This window comes from Malaclemys terrapin, chromosome 3, assembly GCF_027887155.1.
Source record: "Malaclemys terrapin pileata isolate rMalTer1 chromosome 3, rMalTer1.hap1, whole genome shotgun sequence".
Lineage (NCBI taxonomy): Eukaryota > Metazoa > Chordata > Testudines > Emydidae > Malaclemys > Malaclemys terrapin.
The window spans coordinates 54020581-54046435 of NC_071507.1; the positions used below are offsets into that span (position 1 = coordinate 54020581).

At 44.8% G+C, this 25855-nt stretch overlaps 1 protein-coding gene across 4 annotated transcripts in view; it reads left to right on the forward strand.

Annotated features, from left to right (window-relative positions):
- The window catches only part of PSEN2 (presenilin 2), a 61427-nt gene that overhangs the window by 23047 nt on the left and 12525 nt on the right, over window positions 1-25855 (forward strand). Inside the window, exons 1-9 of one of the 4 annotated variants that reach the window (XM_054024414.1) lie at window positions 8905-9011; window positions 10125-10191; window positions 17278-17503; window positions 17854-18018; window positions 18761-18987; window positions 20377-20518; window positions 22212-22279; window positions 23427-23647; window positions 24355-24453. In XM_054024414.1, coding sequence (XP_053880389.1) covers window positions 17872-18018; window positions 18761-18987; window positions 20377-20518; window positions 22212-22279; window positions 23427-23647; window positions 24355-24453 — 904 coding nt within the window. In that variant the 5' untranslated portion in view covers window positions 8905-9011; window positions 10125-10191; window positions 17278-17503; window positions 17854-17871. Of the gene's footprint in view, window positions 1-8904; window positions 9012-10124; window positions 10192-17277; window positions 17504-17853; window positions 18019-18760; window positions 18988-20376; window positions 20519-22211; window positions 22280-23426; window positions 23648-24354; window positions 24454-25855 lie in introns of those variants that run through there. The other 3 variants (XM_054024413.1, XM_054024412.1, XM_054024416.1) reach the window with 3 other exon arrangements.

Here is a 25855-nt window from a genome sequence, read left to right on the forward strand (position 1 = left end):
AGTTTGTATTGTGGTAGCAGGTAGGAACTCCTGTTAAGGTTGCATTGACTTTTGCACTTAAAGCATCCATTCAACCTCTGTTTTATAAAGACATCTTCTTGGTTCTGTTTCTCCTACAGTTTCAAGGTACCGTAGGGGAAACTAACAGCATGACTCAAAACTGATTTAGTTAAATCAGTACAAGTACCTCTGTAGACACTCCTATTTCAGTTTAAATTAGGCGTAGCTGGTTTAGTTTACATTGACTAGGAACAGTTTTAAACTTAAGCAAAATAAGTCACTGTGAAATCAAAATAGCAGCTACTCAGGGGTTTGCACCAGCTTCATTAATTGGCTTAAAAAGCAATCTAGTTAGACTGGTGCAACTTCTGTGTTTAGACAGAGTCTAAGAAATAGTATGACATTTAATCCAAAGGAATTCCACTGATTAACGTGGAGAAGTAGGTGAACTTCAGAGAGGGGAAGCAAATATCATTAAAATCAAAGGCCAGATTGTTATTTTATAAAAGTCAAAATATCCCCCACAAAAACAAAATGATAGCTCAGATTTCCTACCATCAGTTCAGCTTCACCACCAGTGGTACCAACAGGCCTGATTCAATAAGGTACTTTAGCACATGCATAACTTCAACCATTAAAGTCAATAGGGCAACTTTATGATTAAAGTTATGCACATGCTTAAGGACCTTGCTGAACTGGGTCAATGAGGGGAGCCCTAATGTGGACAGGATATGTCATTTGAACCTGCTGCTTTAAAAAGGTGAGACACAGAAAAATTGGATGCTACTATAAACACAGTTCTAATGCTTATTGGTGCATCTGAGAAAGAACCTTCAGATGAGGTTTATTTGAGAAATCTTGGTGAGATCTAGTGCACCAGACAAAAGCAGAAAGGTTAGAAAAGAGATGGAGCGCTGAATTAGGCACGTCTGACTAGCATATCAGAATCTGGCAAACGGAATGCAATTTCAAAACAATAGCTTTAAATAGTGCCAGGAATTTTGCAAGAGCCGTTTTACAGATAAACTCCCCATAAAGGAGAGCAGTCAATGAATTTCACATATGTTTGATAAAATACACCTCAGAGACAGTCATGAAAGGTAACAGACTGCAAAGCAGTAATGTGTATGACAATAGGTTCTGCCGCAGATGGAAATCCATACACAGAAGGCCTCTGCCCCCTAGTGTGCATTCTAAGGATCTCTTATAGGATACAAAGGGCCAGACGCAGAGACTACATCTACATAGCAACTGGGAGGCTGCTTCCCAGTGCCAGTAGACAGACACACACTAACTTGAGCAGAGCTAGTGTGCTAAAAATAGCAGGTTGGCCACAACAGTATGGGCTCGCTGCTTGAGTATGTACCCAGGGCGTTGGGCAGGATTGCGTGTGTGGGAAGCCCCGTTCCAGCTGCTATGTAGGCTTACCCAGAGATATGATGAATACTAACGGATAACTTGAATTCCTAGGTCCAGATCCTCCCCTCCATTTCTGTGCGCAGAGGGCACTGTGACCAGGCAGATCCCACCTGAGAAGGATGGATCTCATCTCAATCATTCCTAAGAACTTTTTTTTGCATAGTGTATATTTTTAAAACTTGTCCTTTCTTTTATCCCAAGGCTGATGCTGCTCCGATTAAAGACAATGGGAGTTTTGCCATTGATTTCAGTTGGAGCAGGCTTGGGCCCAAAATCCTGCTTGCCCTACTCATGTGCATAATCCTGTCAGCTTCACTGGAACTAAGGTAAAGAGGATTTGTCTTTAAATTGGCAAAGCCAAGAGGAATCCCAAAGCTTCAGAGGGACAATACTGATTTTCCAGTCTATGACATTGACCTCTGAAGGAGTCATTTGATTTCTGTCCAAATTTCAGACACGCCACTATCTGGTTAATGTCCTACTAATGAACAAAATATTCAAGAATTTGCAGAAAGTCTTGCTGTGGGCGTCACATTAAAAAACAAAAATATCTCTCTCAGCCAGTAGTTCCCATGAGTGAGCCTCTTACAGTTCTTAGAATCAAAACAGTTGATGGGAATCAAAACAGTTCTGGGAAGGGCAAAAGTAACTTGACGACTTCATTTCGCATGCTGTGAGTTAAAGGATAGAAATGATCTAGTAGAAGTATCCTTAGCTTTGTTACTAACACCTTACATTAGTAAAACTGAGGGCAAGACACTCTCCTGTGCCAAGATCAACTCAATGCAGAAAGCAGGGTGGGCAGCCAGGGTGTAGATGGTGTTGCCTTGATGGCTCTTATTTGAATGAGAACCACTGTAATGGGTACAGTGTCCCAAACAGATTCATTCCATTATGTGAAACTAGAGGGTCTAGCACAGGGTTTCTCAAACTTCTGTACTGGTGACCCCTTTCACATAGCAAGCCTCTGAGTGTGTATTTAACACCATTATAAATGCTGGAGGAAAAGCAGGGTTTGGGGTGCTCGCGACCTCCCCATGTAATAGCCTCATGACCCGCTGAGGAGCCCAACCCCCAGCTTGAGAACCCCTGGTCTAGCAGGGCTGACCTGTGAGGATCATTTAAAGGAACTTGGTATGTGAGCTGTAGCCAGGGCCAGCTCCAGGCATCAGCGACGGAAGCAGGTGCCTGGGGCGGCCAACAGAAAGGGGTGGCAGTCCATCCGTTGTTGGGGCAGCACGTCCGGGTCTTCGGCGGCAATTCGGCAGTGGTCCTTCACTCCCTCTCTTCCTCTTCGGCGGCGGCTCAATTGGGTTTTTCTTTTCTTTTTTTTTTTCTTTCTTTCACCACTTGGGGCGGCAAAAAAGCTGGAGCCGGCCCTGGCTGTAGCCTGGCTAAAGTAGAGACATGAATGTTTATAAGTATCCAAAGGGTATAAAAACCAAGGAGAGGAGAGGAGCCTTGGGCCAGACTATACCTCCCTGTGCTAGCCTTGCCAGTTGCCTCAGATTCCATATCAGTAAGTGAGGCTTGTTCACCTTTGCAAAACACTTTGATATCCTTTGGTGGAAGAAGCTCATGCGTGCTAAGTATTAATTAATGTGATATTGCATTATCAACTCCATGTTGTCTGATTTCCAGTCCACTCTTGCGGTCCTCGTGTCTAAGAACCTTCTACAGCAATAGTTATTTATCTTAATCCTAAATACACTTGCCCTCAAACAAAAAGACACACACAAAGGACCTAACAAACTTCCCTGCACTCTGTTTAGTGGCCTCTATTCTCACCTCTGCAGGAATACCCAGCAGAGAGGAGTGGGAATTAGTGGGGAAGTAGGGTTTGCTCCCCAAGCCCCTTCAGAAGAGACATAGGACTCTGTCCCCAAACACTGAAATCTCAGGGGATTCAGAGTAAGCAAGGAGTTTATATAGGGATGAGCTTTGCCTCCCTACTGTTGACTGGATTCTCCAGCTGTTCATGGTTCCAGGATTTCCTCAACCACCTGGTGCCTCAGGAAGTCTCTTGGGTGAGCAGGGTCCACAGCATGTAGGGAAAACAGCATTAATTACCACAGACCATCTGCAGCAGTTTGCGTAGCTGTGGCCCTCATGTCTGGGCAGGGCGTGACAATCCAGTGAGAGCTGCAGGCCACCCCTTTCCCTTCCAACTTGGGAAGCCCAGAGTCCTCATGGAAGGGCTTTTCCTTTTGCACCGATGTGGCACTTGCCTTTCCTGCACACCTAGGAGTGGATTAGCAGGCACATTCTCCCACGTGCTTGGAAAGCAAGCATGTGGGAAGGAACTCATCCTGTGTGCGTGCAGAACCCAGAGCAGGAATGGAGAGAGGGCAGCTTGCACATCCCAAATCCTGGAGCTACCAAGGGTTGGTTTGGCCACAAGCTCTAAGGATTGCCCTAGCCATGGTGTAGAGGTTCTTGCAGGGGAGAGCAGGAACAGAGGTGGTTCTGGGCTTCTGCAGGGATCGCCTGTGCCAGGGATACTGTTTGGGAAGAGGGGCTGGGGGGGGGGAAATAAGACAGATCAAGGAGCCTTAAGACAACAAAAACAACAAAGAGTCTTTGTGGCATCTTAGAGACTAACAAATTTATTTGGGCATAAGCTTTCGTGGGCTAGAACCCACTTCATCAGATGCATAGAGTGGAAAATACAGTAGCAGGTATAAATACACAGCACATGAAAAGATGGGAGTTGCCATACCAAGTGGGAGGTCAGTTTAACGAGACAATTCAATTAACAATAATGACCCATCCACTCGCAGTCTTTATTCAGGCCTAATTTGATGGTGTCCAGTTTGCAAAACTCTGAAACCTTAAGACAACAGTGGATCAGGCTCAGACTTTCTAGGTTCAATGCTGTTGCAGAACACTAGGGGGAGCTCCAGCAAATACAGTTTGGGTTCTTTTCCTTTGCCTTCTGGTTTGAGTCTTTAGAGTGCACTCAGGTCATGTTTTCCAGCTTTTCTTCACAACCATGAGAGCTGATTTTTTTTCCCTCCCCAGTGAAAACAGATTCTCACAGTCATATGATTTTAGGAGCTGGGCCTTTAGAAGAAACACCAACTATCATGAGACTTGCAATAAAATTGCAAGAGTTGGCAACGCTGCATATTCTCTCAGCAAAACAGTGGCTTTTGTTGGTGTTTTTGGAGGGTGGGGAGCAGCTAGGAGAACGTGCCTTGAACACAAAAGCAGAGACTGATTCAAAACATTTAGAAACTAGAGAACACTGCATACCCAGTCATGCCTATTTTATGACAAATGAAATTTAGGAGCTAAACACTTTTACTGCTGGTCTGAGTACTTCCCTACCGCTGCATCAATTCCGAGCATTGGGCTTTAAGTGGGGTTTTCATATTTTGACAGGTTCTGGATAAGAGTAATGTTTATCAGTTCTAAAACATTTTAGATCTTTAGTGTCATCAGTTCAATGGGTTGGTCTGAATTACTGTTGGCCTCCCTGCTAGTTGGGCATCGTCATTTATCTTGGATGGGATTACTGCTTTGATACGCACGTGCAGACCTCTGCCTAAGTAAGTCGCTGATCCTGTAATCTAATCTGTGCCAGCTGACCTTTATGCCTGTGCAGAGTCCCACTTAAATCAAACCTCAGCACTAGTGCCAATGTCTGAGTGTGTGGCTCTGGTTGCAAGATTATGACCTAGGTGTGAGAAATTTTCTGTCCGACCCTCCATGCCACCCTACGACCTTGGGCCCATGCCACTTCAACTGGTTGAGGTCTCATATCTTGCTTGGCTTGCTGCTGTCTTATGACATTCATAACCACAGTATCTGCCATGTTATAAATATGGAAGTCAGTGGAACATTAGGTCCTACTTGGTATATGCATCAGCACAGCGTGGATGATCAGGGAACATTCAGCCAACTGTCAATCAGCAAGTGCCGCTTCAAAGTAGATATGGGCCTGAACAAAGTTCAGACTAAAACCCAAATGTCCCTAGAATCTTGGAGTGTTTGAATCCAGATTTTAGTTCTGTCCATTATAATAATAGGGACCAGCCATACTGTTCAGAGCTGGATTCCAAATTCAGGATGAGAGGTTGGATTTGAAGCCACACAGCAGCATCTGGTATGCACACTAATTCAAGGAAACAGCAAAGGAATGGGTTTCCTGCTGTATGCCATTCCATGCCTGCCACCTGGTCAGCATCTCAGAGTTTGCAGTTCAAAAGGATGCAAAGTTCTGAAAGTCCAACAAATGTGCAGGCCCACCTCAGTGACTGCCAGTGTTTGTATGAGAAAGATGTGCACCTTGATGTTACACGACTCCCCATTCCTCTCACAGCAAGACCCACTGTTGTCGTGCTCTGCCTCAGTTTCCCCACTACATTCTTCAGCCTACTACAGCTGTAGAGGTGACTTGCTGCAGTGATTTCACCCTCCAGCTAAGTCATTAACAAAAGTCCACCCCTTCTGGAATATTCCTAGTCCAAAAACCGAAAATAAAACAAAGTCTTTGTCCCAGTCTCCCACTGACCCAGGTCCTCCTTTCTGAGGGGCTATCTTCTAATTCCATCACTCTTCTGCCCAGAACTCTGGGTTCAGCTTTGGCCCTTCCCAGGCTCCTTTCCACCTTTCCTCTCAGCCCCTCCTGGGCTCCTTTCCCAAGCAGCCACTCCCAGGCCTTCCTACCTCAAGCCTTCCACAGGACTCTGCCTGCCTCATGCTTTCCTCCGGCCCCCCAGAGCTTTATGCTCTCCCCTTCAGCCAGCTCTCTGCTGCTGGGCTCCCTTCCTCTTAAGTCCAACTTCCAGCACAGGTGTAGCAGAGAAAGGCTAGTTGATCAGGGCTGACTGACCCAAAGCCTCCTGGCCCTTAGATGGGCAGACCACCCTGTTACACTTCAGTAATTACTTTTCCCTGAGGGGTTGCAGGTTTCCAGGCTATGTCAAACCTACTAAGGCTCTTGAGGAACACGGTCTGTGTATTTTAGAGTAAATGTTCCAGAAACTCACACCACAGACTGATCCTCCTGCATGTCATCTACGTAACTGAAGAGGCCTTTAATGCTATTCTGATGGATAGTGTTGTGCCTATTGCCACTGGAGAGCCTATGTAGCATCTCACTGTTTCACTTCTATCAGAAATCATGCTTCCAGCTGTTATTTATACCTCCTGACATTAAATAGCCATGACTCACTGCCTATACCTGGACAACTATAACAGTTTAGGACAGATCAGCGTGGGCCAACTTTTGCTCTCTCCCATGAGGGCAACCCCTATGAATGTCTCTCTGTGTTTAGAAAAACAGTCAGCCAGCTGACAATAATTTCTGGAAAGAGAATATGACCTTCTGCGCTGGAAAACTGAGGTTTTGTTTGTCAGATTTTCATAAGAGCCACTTCTCCCTATATTATTTATGAAAAGTGCTTTAAGGAAATGACTGAACAAATTTGTTTGTTTAAAAAAAAATGCAGCAGAAAGCCTTTTTCCACAGCACACACTAATATGGATTGGGCAGTTAGTAGAAAGGATTCTTTAGCGTCCTCTAAGGTCAGATGCTTCTCTGGGGATGTATTCAGAAATAGCATGTGAAGGGACTCCCAGGCTGAAAGCTCCTTAGCAGGCACTCTCAAGGAAAGGGTCTGACAGACCACATTGTCTTAGAATTATTCACTCACATACCACAGAGACACACAGATAAAGCGGATTTTTTTTCCCCGTGGAAACCAGATATAAACAGACAGAACATAAACTTGGAGGGAAGCAGGATAAGCCCTACATGACCACAGTTCAGTAGTGTTGTTAGTTAGGGTTGCCACCCCGCCCAGGTTTTCCCAGGATTGTCCCTTTTTTGAAGGGATTTTCCTGTCCTGGAAAATCTGTAAGGTGCTCAGCACACACCGCCAGTTGTCCAGTTTTATGGGCTCAGGAAATCCCAGTTTTTTGTACTTCAGTGGTGGCATCCCTACTGCCATTTTGCAATTTTGTGAGTCTTGCAATATTTGGCATTTTTCTTAACACCCCAACTCCTGGAGTCATATGAATACACAGGGATCTCAACTTTAATGTAAAAAACAAAGTAAGTTTCTAGCTCTGATAGTTGCAGGGGGAAATAAGAAAATGTAGCCCAAATGCACCCTAGAGGCTTAAAGAAACAGAAGGCAAATAAAAAGCATCTCACATTATTATTTTAAATCTCATAATTTTAAACTTAATCTTGTGTTTTTAGGAGGCCTGTCTCATGATTTTTGAGCACTTATATTTGGCAACACTGCAGTAGTCTTTGTTAAATCTCCCTTCTCCTCCTGGGAGAGACGGACTACAGCTTTGGGAGTGCTGGTGTTGGGAAGAGGTAGACACCTAGTTTGATAATCCCAGGTGCTTTGTTTACTCTGGTGACTAGAACCGGACAGAAGAAAGGAAGTCAAAGGGTCAGTTAGTCCAGAAAGATAAGCCAAGAAGGCAAAGGAGTCAGCAAGGGGCACAGTTTTTAAACGGTCATACAGTACTGTGATCATTTAAGATATATAGCTGGAAATGGCCTAAGTCAGAAGAAACCAAGAGTGAGGCAAGCAAGGTGACAGGGCTCTAGGCAGATATACTATAGTGCCAATTACCATAATAGCTAGTAATCATTTCCTATGTAAGTTAATCTGCACAGTGAGGTCCTTGGTGAACTTAATGGAGTTTTCTCCTCCAAGTTCTCATTTCCCAGGATAAGGAGACTGCTTGGGGAATAATCTTTTTTTAAAACTCACTATCTTGCTATTTAGAGTCCAGGTAATTTGTCAAGGAGGAGAGTATTGCAGGATCTCCTGAAAGTGGTCAGACTTACTGTAGAGGGAATTCTTCCAGTTCTATGGAGAGTGAGCCCACCTGCTCTAATGGGAAGTGAATTACTCCATCAGTTACTTATGTACCTGCTAAAACAAAACAGCTTGGGTTGTTTTGTTTTGTTTTGTTTTTTTAAGAGAAAAGCTAATGCTAGGTCACATGGCAGCCTGCAGTGCCAAGGAAGAGCTAACGTGCTGATACTGTTAATAGTATAGCAGATGCTCAGACTAACGACAACACTGAACCAAAAGTTTCGCACCACCCCAAAATCCTCTGAACTGGCCGGTTCTTGCGCCGTTCGTTTCAAAGCGAAGTATGGGTCAAACCGCAATAATTCCTTAGCTGGGCTAAACCATGGGGACCCAAACAGCCCGGGCTCCGGAGCTACGCTAGACCGAGCAAGCTAATAGTCTCCTATACAGCCCCAGAACGCAATCGCTCGCACGCTTTATATGATCCAGCCACCAGCTGGGGAAATCAGGAACACCGCCCACTCCGCACGACGCCTTCCCATTGGTTGGTCCTCAGCACTCCTCCTCTCCATTGGAGGAGAGGCTTCGGGGTGGGAGGAAGTAGGCAGTGGGCGACAGCCGACTCGGCTAATCAGAGGACGCGCTAACCCTAAATCCGCGTTCGGAAAAGGAACGCGGCGGAGCCAATAGGAGCGGAGCGGGGTCGGGTTTTGCCAGGGCTGGGTAAATGGGCTCGCGGAGCTTGTAGTGGTGCGGAGCCGGGCGCTGCAGATGCGGCTGGGGGAGAGCGCTGCGCTGCGCTGGGTAAGGATACCCCGGGCTGCGGGAGCCTCTGCCTTGTATCGGCTTCCTGGAGCTGGGCTCTCGGCTCCAGCTGGCATTGGTTCCCCCAGTGCGCTGCAGCCCGGGCCAGAGGCTCTGCTGGGGCGGGGCAGGGCCCCAGGCGGGTGGGTGCCTGGAGAACTCGGGCGCTGCCTTGAGGAGCCCAGCCCTGGGGTGGGGGTACCGTGTCTCTGCGCCCCGTACCCCGAGTGGGCCCTTCCTCGGGCCCGCGCTGTAGGGCGCGAGAGGGACAAGGCAGGTGGGGCAGTCCTGCTGTTGCAGCTCGGGGCCTCTGTAGTAATGTCCCCCACAGCCCTTCTTGCTGAGGGGGCTTGCGGGTGACCCCACCCCGCCCAGTGTGTCACGGCCCTGCAGGGGGCTCCCGGGTCCACCCCTTCGCTGACCGACCTGTCTCTACTGCCTCGTAGCCGGGGTGGTTGAAGTTGGGTTATTGGGCTCAGTTCTCTAGGCACTTTCCTGGTGTCCGTCCCAGGCTGGGGTTGGCTCCTTGTCTCTGCGTACACATTAGCAACGTGAAACCGCTGCCTTGGTAGGAAGAATGTGGACTCGCATAACGCTTAACAACCATAGGTGCTGGAGCTAGGGGGCTGGAGGTGTGGCAGCACCCCCTGACTGGAAGTGGTTTCCATGATATACAGCGTTTACAGTTTTGTTCAATGGCTCTCAATACCCCCACTATAAAAATTGTTCCAGCACCCATGCGCTTAACCCCTGTGCATATTTGCTGTTAAAAGCATTATTGACAGGCCCTTACTTCTGTTTTCTAAAGATACCTTTGGTTAAGGCCGTAACCACTTTAAAAATCTTACTCTTTATACTGTTAGTTCAGATCTGAAACAACCAATGAACTAAACTAACCCAGTCAGTTTCACAGTGGTGTTAGTTTTATTTTCTGTTGCTGATGCCCTAATCTTGTGTTATGGTTTTTGGCTTGAGAAGACTGCTATGGACAAATTGTTTTAGAGGAATTTTTTTGAAAACCCTGGAGCTAAATACTAGTTCTTTCAGAATGAACTGATGTTAACATTGCTCCTTTCTGAATAGTCCCTTTTTCATGAACGTTTTTTTTTTAAGCACTGTTTGTCTGAGGATCTCCAAGCACTCCATGGATATCTAGCCTCACATCTCCCCTGTAAGAAAGGTGAGCATTTGTCTCTATTTTCTAAATAAGGAAAACGAGATATGAATATATTGAGTGGCTGGCTGCTAGGTCCTATGGCAGGGATCGGCAACCTTTGGCATGTGGGCCAGGCTGGTTTGTTTACTTGCCACGTCCGCAGGGGCACGGGCCGAGGGATGAGCCAAAGGTTGCTGATCCCTGTCCTAGGGTAAGACTGAGGCGGAGCAATGAATTAAAACCCAGGTCCTGATCCTTAATACTAAAACAATGAGGAGTCCGGTGGCACCTTAAAAACTAACAGATTTATTTGGCATAAGCTTTCGTGGGTAAAAAAAAGAGAAACTGTAGAGCTACAATTCATTTGCAAATTTAACACCATTAATTTAGGTTTGAATAGGGACTGGAAGTGGCTGGCTCACTACAAAGCAATTTTTCCTCTCTTGGTATTGACACCTCGTCATCAATTATTGGGAGTGGACCACATCCCTCTTCCTCCCCCGCCCCCCTGATTGAATTGGCCCTGTCAACACTGGTTCTCCCATTGTAAGGTAACTCCCTTCTCTTCATGTGTCAGTATATTTATGCTTACATCTGTAATTTTTCACTCCAGGCATCTGAAGAAGTGGGTTTTTTACCCATGAAAGCTTATGCCCAAATAAATCTTAGCCTTTAAGGTGCCACCGGACTCCTCGTTTTTGTGGATACAGACTAACATGGCTACCCCTCTGATATTCTTAGTACTATGACTTAACCATAGGTAACTTGCCCGTAGTTGTAGAGATGAGCCCAAGATACATTCTTGTGGATAAGATACACGATTATTATTCCTCCTTCAAATATTTATCACTATTACCATTTGGTATTTTGGAATGAATGTTAGTGATCCTCAAATGAATGGCCTAGAAAAATTCTCTGGCACATGGTTCTCAGAATGTTTCATAGTGTGAATCAACACCCGATACGCTTACTAGCAGCCCGCCCGTTTGCAATCCGGTAACATGATGTAGTGACAGTTTTGTGTGACAGACTCTGTTACTGGCTGTGGTGACCAAGCTGTATATGAATGTTGTATAAACTTCCGGCTTTGAAAATGTTGCTGTGGATCACACTAAGATGAAGACAAGTGAGACGTCCTTGGCATTAGAAATCCAGCAATCTTTGCAAAAAGAAAGCTAGCTCATAGCTATAGCTAAGGAGTTATTGCATGGCTGAGACGTGTTTAATTGAGAGCCTGAATTTGGGTATACCTTCCAGAAGGGGAAGGCCTGAAGGTTTCCCATGATGCCTAGTGACAGTTTTACCTGGCAACATCCCCATTTTCTGTAAGTGGTAATTGCAGTAACTTTCAGGGAACTATTGTAGATATCCATATGCATCCTCTAGCATCCCTACTTGAGGGTGGACGTTTTTCACTTACATGATCTCTACTCTTACATTCTGCTCTCACACTGGAATTTCCAGACATGTAGGGAGAGTGGACTGCCACAGCTGGCAGAGTTTGCTCTGTGGATCAGAGACATGGATTTTGCCCTCTTAAAAATGTACAGAGGGAGGTAGAGGAGGATGGGGAAAATCTGCTCTAACTCGTGCTTACATCATTCATCTTATCAATATTTGAATTCATATCCTATCTGTCGCAGCAAAACTGTCAGACTTTTCGCCTGAAGGGCAGCATGTTTGGTCAAAGCAACAAGACTGAAATGTTTAGATTCCTTGGAACCACAGAGCCAAATCCATGGATGGATGATGATGGCAAAATATTTTTATTATACCTTGGGACCCTAAAAGTTATTGGAGTCCATTGTACCACAGCAGGGATAGTCTTACTGCATGGTTGGCTGGGTGCCTGAAGAGTTTACAGTCTAAATAGACAAGACAGAGGGTGAGAGAAATGAAGCATTGTTGTCCCAGTTTTACAAATAGGGAGCAGAGGCTTATAGACATGAAGTGTCTTACCTGAAATCATCTTGGAAGCTCTGTGGCAAAGCTTTGAACTGATCCCAGAATTTGAGTGTCACTCGAGTGCTTTCACCACAAGACCAACATTCCTCCCCTAGAGCTGACTTCTTAATTCCAAGGCAGATGAATTCTGTACTGTGTATGATTTAATGGGAAGGTTAGGGTGGGGCACCTTTGGTTGAGTCACTAAAATTAAGTGTGATCTGCTCTGCTTGGATGTTTAAAAATCTTTACAGAATTTCCTAGTAGACAAATTTACTTCATTCTAGGCCAAGATTTCACCTCTCCTGGCTCTTTAGAAATATGCTGGTTGGTTGCCACCATTCATCTCAGAGATAGCTGACTGTTGCTGTTGGCATATGGTTTACATAGCATTACACCTACAGTATTTATCACCTCTTATTAGGGCTCAGAAACAACTGTAACAGTGTAACTGAAGCAGGGATGTCTGTGCCAGTCCACTGTGCCTGTAACAATAGCTCTGAGAGGTGTGAACTGCCCGAGGTGAACTCGGATGCCTCGTGGTGGTGATTTAAACATCAACATTAAGGCCATGTCTACATGAGAGCTTACAGCTGTACCGATGCAGCTGTGCCGCTGTAAGATAGCTCGTGTAGCTGCTCTATGCCGACCGGAGAGAGCTCTCCCATCAACATAATTAAACCACCCCCCAACAAGCGATGGTAGCCATGTTGGCGGGAAAAGCTCTCAATTTACTATGATTGATATCTCATTTTAGTGCCATAAGTGGGTGGTGGTTGGGAGTCGGGACAAGTAGTAGTATCTCCTAATCAAGAAGGAACCAACCCCAGGGAGCCCAGTGGAGGACATGGATATAATCAGGCCCTGCTGAAGAGGGACCCAGGCATCACTCAGTATCATGCTTTGAATATCTACACAATTTACTGTGAACCTTGTGTCATTTTGGTGACTTGCATAGGTGAGGCTTATTTTTGTGCGTGGAGTTTGTAAGAGTAACATCACCTCTGTATTTGTTTTCCCGGTTATTTTCTAAAAACTAACTCCTCCCTCCTTGTTTGGTGTGTTTACCAACAGCAGTGACCCTTGTGACCTAAACTTTAAGGAAAATCTGTTTGTTGCTTCAGAGTTTTTTTTTTTCTTTTTCCCCTTGAGCTAAACATAGCTAGAAAAAATAGGCCTCCTCACCTAATTACCACCAAAGAGAACTGTATAAGTAGGTTTCAGAACTTTCAAGTCAATTAATAAATCTCCTGCCAGAGTAGACCAGTGATTCTGTGCTCTATCTATCTGATCTTGATCTTGTATTTCATTTCCAATGGATACAGTACTTACTCTTGTGCAATACAAGGGAGCTTTAACATGTGGTCTTGTGGAATAAGCCTACAAGGAAAACGGTACCTGTTGCAGTGGGATAATGACACAGTGGGTCAAATCCTCAGCTCTGTTGAAGTCAGTGGAGCGATACGCCGCTTGATCCACTGTGTGAAATAGATAGGAGAGTTAGAGCCAGGATTACTGGGTTCAATTCCCATCTCTGTCACTTACTAATAGCAATTATTTAGTACTATGGGGTCATCATTCCATTTCACTTTTGTCATACAAGTCTGCAGGATCAGCCTCTTGACTCTGTTCTCAATTTTTTATATAAATTGAGAGAATTGTAACAACTCCTGGCTCCACAGAGGAAAAGTAGAAAATGATGTGATTTATTTATTTATTTTTCACTTTTTTTTTTTTTTTTTTGGTAACTATTAGGATCATATTTAAAACTGGTGTTGCCCTTCCTTATTCACTTTATTCAGAGGCTCATATTCAAGGGTTGTTTGAACAATATGAAAATGCAGACTTAACCTGCGTTTGTTTGTTACATTGTTTTTTTTTTTTTTGAAAGCTGCTATCACTAGCGCCATAAAGGAAGTGTGTTTGTTTGTCTCAACCTTTCCTGCTTTCTTTACTGATTTCCTTTCCTGAAGCGTCTTTCCTTCTCCCAGCCCCAGCCTAGGAAAACTCATTGTCTATACGCAACTTCCATTTGGTAAAATGGACAAATATATCTGACTCTATGGAAGAAACTTTCTTTGCTTCCTGTCGAGTGGAATTCCTTCGCCGTCCTTGGGAGCCAGGAATCCACTCTTGGTTCATATATACCTCCTTATAGTCCACTGCTTCCATGAGGCCTGTCAGCACTAATCCACCAGTCAAAGTGGCATAGAAACAAACTGTACTAATTTGACATCCTTTTCCTGGTCAGCTGGTGCTTTGTGTCTCCATCGTGTTGTATTTCTGTTTGAAGTGTGAGCTCCTTGAGCCAGGGGCCTTGTCTTCCTCTGCTTTGCATAGACCTAAGCACGCTGACCATGCTCAACAAATACGAGAGAGAGAGAGAGAGAAGGAAAAAAAAAAAAAGTTGGATCCTAAAGTCTTACTGCTCTGAAGGAGCGCTCACTTGAACAAATGAGATGTTTTGTAGCAGACTGTGCTTGAGCGGCTAGACCTGAAATTTGATGGTCCAGAGCACAGCTTTTTAGAATCTGTTAAAAGAAATAGCAGTGTTGGAGAAGCTGACTGCCAAAGTCTGTGGAAAAGGGGTGTGAATGTCCTTATTTGTCCCCATTTTGGAACTATTTACCAACCTCAAGGGGTACATTCACATAAGGAAGATGATGCAGAAAGGAAATGGGGACCATTCTGGCTTTGAATGGAATTGATCATCTCTGAGAGTAGGGTCAATTGAAGGGTCAATTGCTAGTAAGGATCTAGACCAGGCACTGTAATACTATATTGTGATGTCGGAGACTTTAAACAAACATACTATTAACACAAAACGTAATGAACAAGGGAAGGGGGGATTGGTAGAACTATATGGCTTGGTCTGACCTTATTAGCATGATTGGGATAGAATTACTCTGTCACATCTCTGCATTTCTCCATGGTTTCTTTTATTCCCCTTTCAAAGAGATGCTGTCAAGCTTTTTTAAAACCTGATTTAAAATACAAAATGTCCTTCTGTGTTGTATTGCTATCCCTAAGATTACTGAAACTGCCAACCCATAAGGTTAGTGAAAGTGGAATACATTTTGAGAATGTAAATGTTACTTCTGCTGTTTGTTTATCTTCTGCACTTGGCACAACTTTGCTAGTGAAAACAGGCTATTTGGTGTCCCTTTCTGGGTCCTGTGCAGTAGCATCACATTGTGTTCTTCAGGTTGTAGAAACTGCAGAGGAAGGCTCACACCCAAATAACTGGCTTTCACGTGTGTGTGTGGGGGGGGTGGGGTGGGGGGGGGGGAGGGACATTCCTGACAATACTTACGCTATGTAAAACCTAAATTTGGATCCAAACTGCTTGAGACTGGCCTCTTACTCTTCCCTTGGTTCTCTGGCATATACAGAAGCTGTGTGGTGCCATCTCAGCTACAGTGGTCAGAGGGCTAAATATTTATTATGATCTGGTGGCATGTGTTACCTAGCCTGTTCTCCCTTCACTGATTCAGAAGTATGTAGTGTCTGGATGGCTGCTTACACAACACAAGCCTGACTTTGCCTTTAAAGACTCAACTTCATTTATTTCATAACTTGCCTAGTTTCTAGAAGCTTGGGTGTAAATTTTCAAGAAATGTGAGTGCATATGCACTCTCTCACAATTGTCTGATAAGCACCCATCAGCAAGGGACTTGCACATGCAAGATGGGCAGGCACAAAAGTGAGAGTATGCTCTTGAGAGCTTGGGTCATTAGGTTTTATTCTACTGAGCAAGAACATAACATTATTGTGAAGCAGGTAGCCCAAGACTAAGTGCTTCTACCATCTCTTCCACCTCTGAACTGTATTGCTTTTATCGATAATGCAGGAATTGCACTGATACTTCAGGCTTTGAAGGGAAAGTAGGGGAGACTCTTCTGGAAAGAGTATCTCACTTGGGAGATAATTTCAGAAAGAAAATCTTCTCTGTACTTCCACTTCAGGTTTAAAAGGGAGACAGTATCTGCCTCTTGGGCCATGTTGGGCTCCTTTGTCAAGATCCTTGGATTAAATGCTCTATAAATGTCATAGGGAATCTCTCTTTTAAACCTGAAGTGGAAGTACAGAGAAGTTCAGTGACTTGGCCAGTCACAGAACAAGTCCTGACTCTCTCACACTCATGGTGCAAACAGCAGGACCTCCTGGGAGAGAGCCGTCCTGAACCTGATGGAGTCTAAAAGCCTCTTTGATGGGGATGTGAGGGGTGAAGTAGGTGCATTCTTAGGATTAACATCCTTGTCTAATGCAGGCACGCAATAGCAGTGCACCTAGTCTCTCCAGTGGATAAAATAAAGAGTTGTTCCTCTTGACTCTTCTCCCTGTCACTTTGCTATTTCTGAGTAGCAGCGTATGGAATTCGGCCAAAACGATGAGATTTGTGCTGTTAAACTCCAAGTTGTTGCCCTTCCAAGTGTTTTGCTCTTTCTCTATGAAACAACCAACATTGTCCCAGCTGTATTAACTTACAGTGAGAGAGGGCTCCTCTTCCAAGAAACTAGTTTTCTTACATGCTTAGTGTGGGAGGGGAATACTTCCCTAGGAAATTCATAAGGCTGTTAGATACAGTAAAAGCTTTTTTTATCAGGCATGTTGGGGGAATGGAGGAGTGCTAGTAAGTAAAAAAAATTCCAGTTAACTAAGAGGATTAGGGTGTGTGGGCTCTGAGAGGGAGTTTGGGTGCGGGGGGGGGGGGGGAGCTCAGGGTAGGGGGTTGGGGTACAGGAGGGGTTTTGGAGTGCTGGATCCGGGTGGCACTCATCTCAGGCAGCTCCCTGGAAGTGGCGACCTGTCCCTGCTGCTGCTGCTAGGTGTAGGTATGGCGGGCGACTCTGCGCGCTGACCCTGCCCTGCACACTGGCTCCGCAGCTCCGGTTGGCCGGGAACTGCAGCCAGTGGGAGCTGTGGGGGCAGTGCCTGTGGGTGGAGGCAGTGCACAGAGCCGCCTGCCACACCTCCAGCTGGGAGACGCTGAGACAGGTCGCCGCTTCCAGGGAGCCACGCAGTCAGGTAGGGAGCCTGCCAGCCCTGCGCCAACCAGACTATAAACTGAACTTTCTATGAAGATTAGCAATGCCAGTTTATAGAGCTTTCTGGTTGGTACAGGGCCAGATAACACAGCGTTTTACTGTACTTACATTTCAACAGATTGGCTTAAATGTAGCCCAGGCTCTTAGTGACCAAAAATTTACCTATGTCTGGCTGCTGCTTATTGATCTATCCTGTGGGCATTGGACACAGTCTCCTTTCGAGCAGACAAATGACCGCTCATGACTGGCACTTGACAGAGGTGAAGCTTTGATTGGGCCATGGAAAATGAACTGCTGTCTAACCCTTAGAGGTCTTTCTTCGGTCTCAAAGTCAAGGCACTGTGGTAAGGAGGAGAGAACAGCTGAAGCAGCTATGCACACTGTGGCTAAAAAGAGGACTTGACTCTCAATTGGCTACTAATCCAGCCCTGAATTTCACTTCCCCTGTCCAACAGCTTTAAAGACGAAACAGAAAAAAAACCCAAACCACTATCTAATTTCATCTAGAGCATGATGCATTTTTCAATGTGCGAGTTTATCATGTTGTACTAAACTATGTAGTCACAACCCCTGCCAGGATATCCCCATTACAAGTGTACTTCTTGCTTAGATTTCCAACTTGATGTCTGTGGCTTTTAGTTTGTATCATGGCTTTAATGTTTTATCTCTCACTTCTTGTTGGGTTTGCTTCTAGGCACTGTATGAGAGACTGATGATGATCACGTTCATGAACAGCTCAGACAGTGAAGAGGAAGCCTGCAATGAGAGAACATCACTGATATCAGTGGAGAGCCCTCCTGCAGCCTCCTACCAGGATGGCCTGCAAGCACCAGAAGCAGCAGAAACGCAGACGTACAGGGTAGGTCTGCACTGCGTCTAGAAAGAGAGGAAATGTGGTATGATGCCATTGCTGCTCTGCTGAATAGATCACTTAGTGGCTTCCAGTGTATCTCAGAGTTGGCCAGACCTCGTTTCAGAGGTACTGCAGTTTGTGTATTTCTTAAATAACAGCAGTAGTCTTTTCTTTCCCTGTCTCTTCATGCCCCTCCCCTCCCAGTTGCTAGAGCTATGAGTTTTAAGCATGATCTGATACCCGTGACTTTCCTGAGGGATGTTCTCTCTAAGCTTCCTTTTTGTTTAATTAAAGGGCAAAACTAGCTGCCTGAGCTCTTCTCCAGAGCTTCCTCAGTACTGGGCAAACAAAACAGATGTTAAATAGGATCTTATGCAAGTAATAGTGAAGCAACCATTTAATGCAAGGACAGGATTGCTGAGAGAACAGATTCAAATGGCTGGGCATCAGACCCTTCAGCTGGAATTACCTTCAATTCCAATTGTGTGCACTGCCCCCTCCCCATTTTTAAATGTCTGCAGATGTTTATGCTTTAGACTTAATTTTTTTTTATTTTCCAGTTCATAGCATGTCTGACACAGGTGATGTTTGCATCGCTAGTCATGGGGCTTCCATGTTCACTTCCACGTAGTTAGAGCTTTCTGCTATTCTATAGGGTGTGACTGTGTGTCACCAGGAAATCTAATGAGTGAATGCTTTGCATGGAAAATAAAGAGGGTCTTATGCATACTTTAACCTCTCTTTACAGAAGAGACATACTGGTAGCAGTTGTAGCCCTAGTGATGCTGACAGCGGTAATTCTGACTCAGGACTTCCAGTAAGAGACATTGCTGTGGACAATAAAGAGGAGGAACTGACCCTGAAATATGGAGCAAAGCATGTGATCATGCTCTTTGTGCCTGTCACGCTGTGTATGATTGTTGTCGTTGCCACCATAAAGTCAGTGCGCTTCTACACAGAGAAAAATGGGCAGTTGTAAGTAGGTTCCTAAAAGGGGTGGGTGTGTGTGTGTGTGTGTGTGTGTGTGTGTGATCTCATGCATTACAAACACTTTCTGTGTCCATATACATAGAGATGTGTATACCTAGAGGCCTTCCACACTGGGATGAGAACCTTTACCCACTCAGTTAAAAACTAAATCTGTAAACAGGCAAAGACTTTATTCTTTTGAACTGGGCTAAATATACTAAGTTCATCTGACAGGAATGGATCCTAATGTACCAGTTACAAACCAATGTGGGAAAAGGGCACTGATTTTAGGATAGTCACTTGGATAGGACTTAAACTGATTTTAGTCTGGCTGTCTCAGAAGTTGTGGTGAGGTTGCTTCCCACCACATTATAGGAACTCCAGTTGGATTCCCTTTTTTGCACCAGCTGGCAGCAAATGGGACATAGCACACTTGGATGGATGGATGGATGGAAAAGTGTCTCTCACTGCTGAGTGATCTCTGTGGCTTTTAAAGACTCATGTTAATAGGCACAGAGAGAGTTCCATCCAGCCCTCTTGACCAGGACCGTGACTGAGGACACTCTTGGGGCTGTAACACGGGACTGGAGGCACAGGCGCCAACTTTCCTTGGTGCGGCTGGGTGCTTGTGCCCCCTGCCTCGACTCTGCCCACTCCCTGCCCCTATTGGACCCCTCCCCGAATCCCCGCCCTGCCCCCACCTCTTCCCCGAGCGCGCCGCGTTCCTCCTCCCCCCAGCGCTTGCCACGCAAAACAGTTGTTTCACGGCACAAGCGCTAGGAGGGAGGGGGGAGAAGCAGGACGCGGTGGTGCACTCAGGGGAGGAGGTGAAGCAGAAGCGAGCTGGGACGTGGGGATGGGTTGGGGAGCTGCTGGTGGGTGCAGAGCACCCACCAATTTTTTCCTGTGGGTGCTCCAACCCCGGAGCACCTATGGAGTCGGCGCCTATGACTGGAGGATGTTTCATAATGGGATTAAAAGGGGACTAGCACTTCCCTGGAATATAGCTGAAGTAAACAATGTTAGGATGTGTGGAAAAACAAGAGACTCTAGAAATCAATGGTGCAATCTTAACCTTATCACACACAATGTACAGCAGAAACAGAAGGGTCCAGAGACAAGCAACAAAAATGACTAGTGGTCTGGAGAGTCCTCCGTATGCAGAAAGAATGAAAAGTCTTTTAAATAAAGATGCTGAAGTTGATGGTCTCTTCCCTTAGTGATCCATAGGGTTCTCTGCTGTGGGTGCTCTCTAAGCACACTCTGGGGATTAGGGCTGGGTTTCCAGTGATCATGGGAGTCGCACACAGACGTTGGAGGACACAGTTTATTTTGGTGGCGGTATAATAGCATAGTATGTACCTATCTGCGACGTTACGTCTCTTTGCTCTGCAGGATCTACACTCCTTTCAGTGAAGATACACCTTCAGTGGGCCAGCGTCTCCTGAACTCCGTGCTGAATACCATCATAATGATCAGTGTTATCATCGTGATGACCGTGTTCCTAGTTGTGCTGTATAAATATCGTTGTTACAAGGTAAGGTATTTATGCTGGACAAAATATAAGTCATATAGTAATCGGCGAAAGCATCCCAAACTAGTTTTGAGAGGGCTTGTGTGTTGGTGAGAGACATATAGGTATTGCATTAGTAGTTCTCCTAGATTTTACACATAATGGGAATCTCCTTTTAGAGTAGCTATTACCAGCAGGTATGGACTTTATTATCATCTTTCTTCACAGCCAGTGGGCATTCACAGATAACTAAACTGATGCTGGTTTTATTTTTTAACTGTTGGGAGCTCATAGCTAGATTTGTTTGTTTGGTAGAGAGTAAAACCAAAACCAGCATGCCCCATCTCCTCCACTCTTGTGTAACACCCTGTGTGACTATGCAACAGCTGTTTGAGTTTTAGTCAAAGTTCTGCACTGAACGGAAACTGCATTTTTTTTTTTTTTTTTGGTCTCCATTTCTTGCAGTTGGTTTTGAAGTATGGTTAGTCTCTGGAATTTTTTAAGTACTTGAGAAAGTACATTTCACATGTAACAGAGCTGTGTAAGTGCTCTGTCTAGGCTCCAGGTTAATCAGAGTTTATTTAATAAAACTTGTGGATTTTTCTACCCCCATCAGCTATCCTCTCCTATAAGTTAAAGGTCTGTGGCTTTGTACTATAGTCTCCATTTTGGCTTGACTCCTATATCTTTGAGTGAAGAGGTTTCAGAGTTTAAACTCTGTCCTGACTGATATTAGCAAATGAAGATGTCTTGATATAGCTGCACTGTCCCATCAGTTTCCTCTTTTTCAAGAGTGTGAGGCCAGCTTTCTGAGGAAGTGGATAGTTCCTGGCTGTGAGGATTGGTTTGGAGTTGTCTGTGGTGGGTGGGGTGGGGGGGAGGAAGAGGAGAGTATTTAGAGGGGAAAAAGCAAATTCAGTTCTTGTCCTGCTGTGTAAAGTGGCAGCAGGCTGCCCTGGAAGAGATGTTCGATTTCATTTATGGGTGGGGGTGGGAGTGGGAGGGAGAGAGATTGAGAGGGAGAAAGAAAGAACGATCAACAGAACCCTGTGGGGACATCAACAGGCTATGGGAGAGGAGGGGAACATACTAAGAGGTCAGGTGTGGAGGCGGAAGGACAATCTGAGCACAGTTGTGAAAGCCCAAGGAGGAAGTAATCAGCTGTGAAAGCAGAAGATAAACTTATCAGGATAACTGCAAATAATAGGAGCCCTCCTCTGGCTTTGAGGAGCCAGTCATTGGTGATTTGAACCATGGAACCTACTGTATTTTTCACTCCATGCATCTGATGAAGTGAGTTATAGCCCACAAAAGCTTATGCCCAAATAAATTTGTTAGTCTCTAAGGTGCCTCAAGGACTCCTCGTTGTTTTTGTTGAACTAGGGAAGTTTCAGTGTTGTGGAGAAGTTGGAGGTCAGACTGCAGTGGATCCAAAAGGGAATTGGTGGCGAGGAAGCCAAAGCAGCAGGGTGCCGGTAGCATGCTCAAAGAGCTTGGAAAGAAAGATAAGAATAGAGAGAGGCTGAGGTAACTGGATAGTCCAGGGGGATCCCTCTCCTTTCCCTATGGAGTGCATTGGGTATTGAAGGAAAGAGAGGAAGACTGTCAAAGGCTGGCAACCTGTGAGTCCCTGACAACACTGGTGCACACAACACTACACTATGAAGAAAAAGCTGTCCAGTCATGTCAACTACTCTCTTGTCTTTCCATTGAACAGTTTATCCACGGTTGGCTGATTCTTTCATCACTGATGCTGCTGTTCCTTTTCACCTACATCTATCTAGGGTAAGTGCCAACATTCTGCTTGTACTGTAGTAATTAAGTAATTCATTAAACCCTTGTGTTTGCAGTAGACAGTAAAACTTGACTAATTTGTACCAAGAAAAATAACAGCAAAGACTGAAGAGTAGTTTGTAGTGAGGCTGCCTGTTGCTCATACTTCATTGTCTTTACAAAACATGCTATGGTCCATCAGCTTGCATGTTGACAAAATATTGTCAAGTAAACTAAGCCTTAGTGGATAATAGAAACTATGGTTGCCTTATCTTTGCTTTTTAAAAAAGGTTTACTTGCTAATTTGCAAGAGAAGACTCCCTGTTTGGAGAGGGTGTTATCGCTGAAGTCTGCCACTTGAATAGTGAGCTCTCAAAATGGGCTGTTGGTGCAGCAGTGGCACCTGGGAGCTGGGCCCGAGAGAGTTTTTTCTGATGGCGGGGGAAGCGGGGGGGATACTCTGATTTGACAGTGTGCCTTATTTTACACTCTCACCACGTCTCTGCAAATCTTTCTTTCCCCTTAACTTCAGTGCTGGGTCACACCTCGCATCTAGCTTGCTAATGATGTATTTATTTTGTCTTGAAAATTGTACCTTGGGCAGGACATTTCTCGTTTGCCATCTCTACTAAATGCTGTCCACACTGCTGCTCTCTTATTTTCAGCTCTGTCTAGAAATTTTGCTCACCTGAGTGAGCAATCCGATCGTTGGTGTCTCTCGTTATCTATCCCAAAGTGTAAGGCAATGCAATACTTGTGTGCTATGTAGTGTCCACCCTACTGCCGTAAAACTATAGCGAACTGGAAGCAGCCATTGACTGCAAGGCAAGTGGGCAATTAGTGATGGGAAGCAATGATGGCACCTTCTGCTTCGGGTGAGAGAGCAACAAGTTTGTGGAGCTGCTACTGCTTCCAGCTGGGCCATGTGATTGCTGCACCCATCAGCCCACATTCGACAGCATGGTCTTCAGTTTGAGAGTGGCCAGCTATGGCGCAGCTGAGGAGTCTGATGCTGGGAATGGGGAGGCTCATCTTACAGATCTCTCGCAGTCCTCCTCTTGGGCAAGTGGAATTTTTTAAATTCAGGACCTGACTTGCTTTGTCTTAGTCAGGCCTGAGGTCTGCCTATTCGACAATCACCTTTGGTTTCATTCTGCAGCGAAGTGCTGAAGACCTACAACGTGGCTATGGATTACCTCACTTTGTTCTTTGTCATCTGGAATTTTGGAGCAGTTGGGATGATTTGTATCCACTGGAAGGGTCCCTTGCACCTCCAGCAGGCCTATCTCATTATGATCAGTGCGCTGATGGCATTGGTTTTCATTAAATATCTACCTGAATGGTCAGCGTGGGTCATTCTAGGAGCCATTTCCATTTATGGTAAGGGTTGGATGGGACTGTTATAATGTCTGTCTTTAACTAACATGCAGAACCAATGCAGGAGGAATGACTGAATTTATGGAACCCCTTGGTGTGGGCAGTGGGCTTTACCAGGAGTAACCTGGCAGTAATGCAAAACTCATTGGCTCGCTATTGGGAAATACCAGATTTTTGGCATTAAGTAAAAAAGTCTGTCTGTCTTCCTGCGGAACTGGGGGGAACTTATCCCAGGTGACATTCTAAATGGTTTGGAGCATTGAAGGGGATAAGCTGGCTCGCAGTAATGAAATGTACAAATGACATGAACTATATAGAAGACAAAATAATAAGGGTCTTGAACCAATGGATCTTGAAACATGAATAAAAAATTCTATGTGTAACCAGACCCTGTACTCCTCAAGTACATTATAGTCTCATTTTAAGGAAATGAAGGCCTGTTTGAGGGCACTTGTAAGATTTTTCAGCATGCTGGCTAACATTATAACACTGAACTGGGAGACTGTATTTCAGCAAAGGGGATCTTCAAGCAGAGACTAATTATGAGATGGTGTTATGGTAATCTTACCAACTTTACATCATAACTATTGTGCATAAAATATCTCTAGATGCCATTTCGAAGGGAGATAGGAAAAGAATTGCCCATTAGATTTGAAATGTACAGAACATGTGGCTTGAGATCAGAGAATCTGACCCTTTTCTCTTCACAGATCTGATCGCTGTGCTGTGTCCCAGAGGGCCATTGAGAATGCTGGTAGAAACTGCACAGGAGAGAAATGAACCTATATTTCCTGCATTAATATATTCTTGTGAGTAATCAAGTAATCTAGATTTGAATGCTGATGTTCTTACTGGATTTCTATCAATTCCAAGCTTATAGCCACACTTTACCAACGAGCAGCATTTTCCTTAACTACTTGCTCTCAAAACTACCAGAGTGTTTGTCGTCTAAACTAGCATTTATAAAGGTGTTGGCTAATTCAAGTTAACTGGTGGTCAACTAACTAAAACTACAATATGGCCACAAACCTTAGTCCTAGTCGTACCCTTAGAAATAGAGTTGTTTAAATGCTGATTTACCAGTTTATCACTTTAAATAACATTGGCATGTGTGTTGTGTGGGTTATAGGCAACATCTTTCAAGATATGAATCAGCCTATTGTGGTATTAAGCACAAGCTATGTTAGAAGAACATTAAGGCTGCAAAGTCAAGCACTCCTATTTAGGAAATGTCAAAATAAAGGTTACCTGTGTACTTCGCATTATATAGCACGTTGTATGTTCAAAGCACACATCCCATTGACTTCAGTTGCAGTTGTGAGGACTCAACACTTCTGCAAATCAGACTGTAGGGTCTCAAGTTGGGCATGCAGAAGATGAGGAATACACCGTTTAGCTTTTCACAGGTGGTCACTTGGTTTTAAGTGACTTTCCCAGCATGCTGCAGGCACTGTGTGGCAAAGGCAGGGATAGAATCCAATTCTCCAGGGCAGCATTCAGCTGCCCGAATCGTGAGACTGTCCTTTCTCTTCCTGCAATCCCCTGCCTCGTTCTCCACATGCCTTCTAACTCTGCAACAAATGAAGCAGGGGTCCTTCAGACAATAGGCTCTTTCACTATACAACCTTGATTAATCCTTGGTGCACATCAATCTTGTGCTCTGAATGAAGCAGGGGTCCAATAGGTAAAAAGTGATTATGCAATTAAAGACGATGATGATGTATGTGTACGAAAGGGTTATGCTGTAAGGTGCTGGAGCATGCCCATTGTGCACGCAATATTCAGAGATTTTAGCTGCTAAATTGTAAAGTCTTCACTGAGCATGTGCAAGCCAAGATTTTTCAGAAGCTTAAAACTTGGCCAAAATTGGGCAGATCTTCACTTGAAGAGCAAAAGGCACCTCCTTAACACACAGGCCACCTTCTACTAAATTTCAAGTTCATGCTCCAAAGCATGGTGATACTAGAACTTCTCACAGAAAAGGTCACCAGATTTTTTTTTCATATGAGCGAATAACATTTTTTCCTAGCCTTGTCTTGCAAACAGCTACAGTCTTTTGGTTGATACTTTCCAAAAAAAAAAAAATTCAACCATAGGCATGTGTCCAGTGTGGAAAACTCAGCTCAAGCTGTAACATTTATAAGCAACTGAAAGTAGGGACTTAGGGGAGATGTCAGACCACCTTTATAATAGGTGGTGCTACCAGTCCCA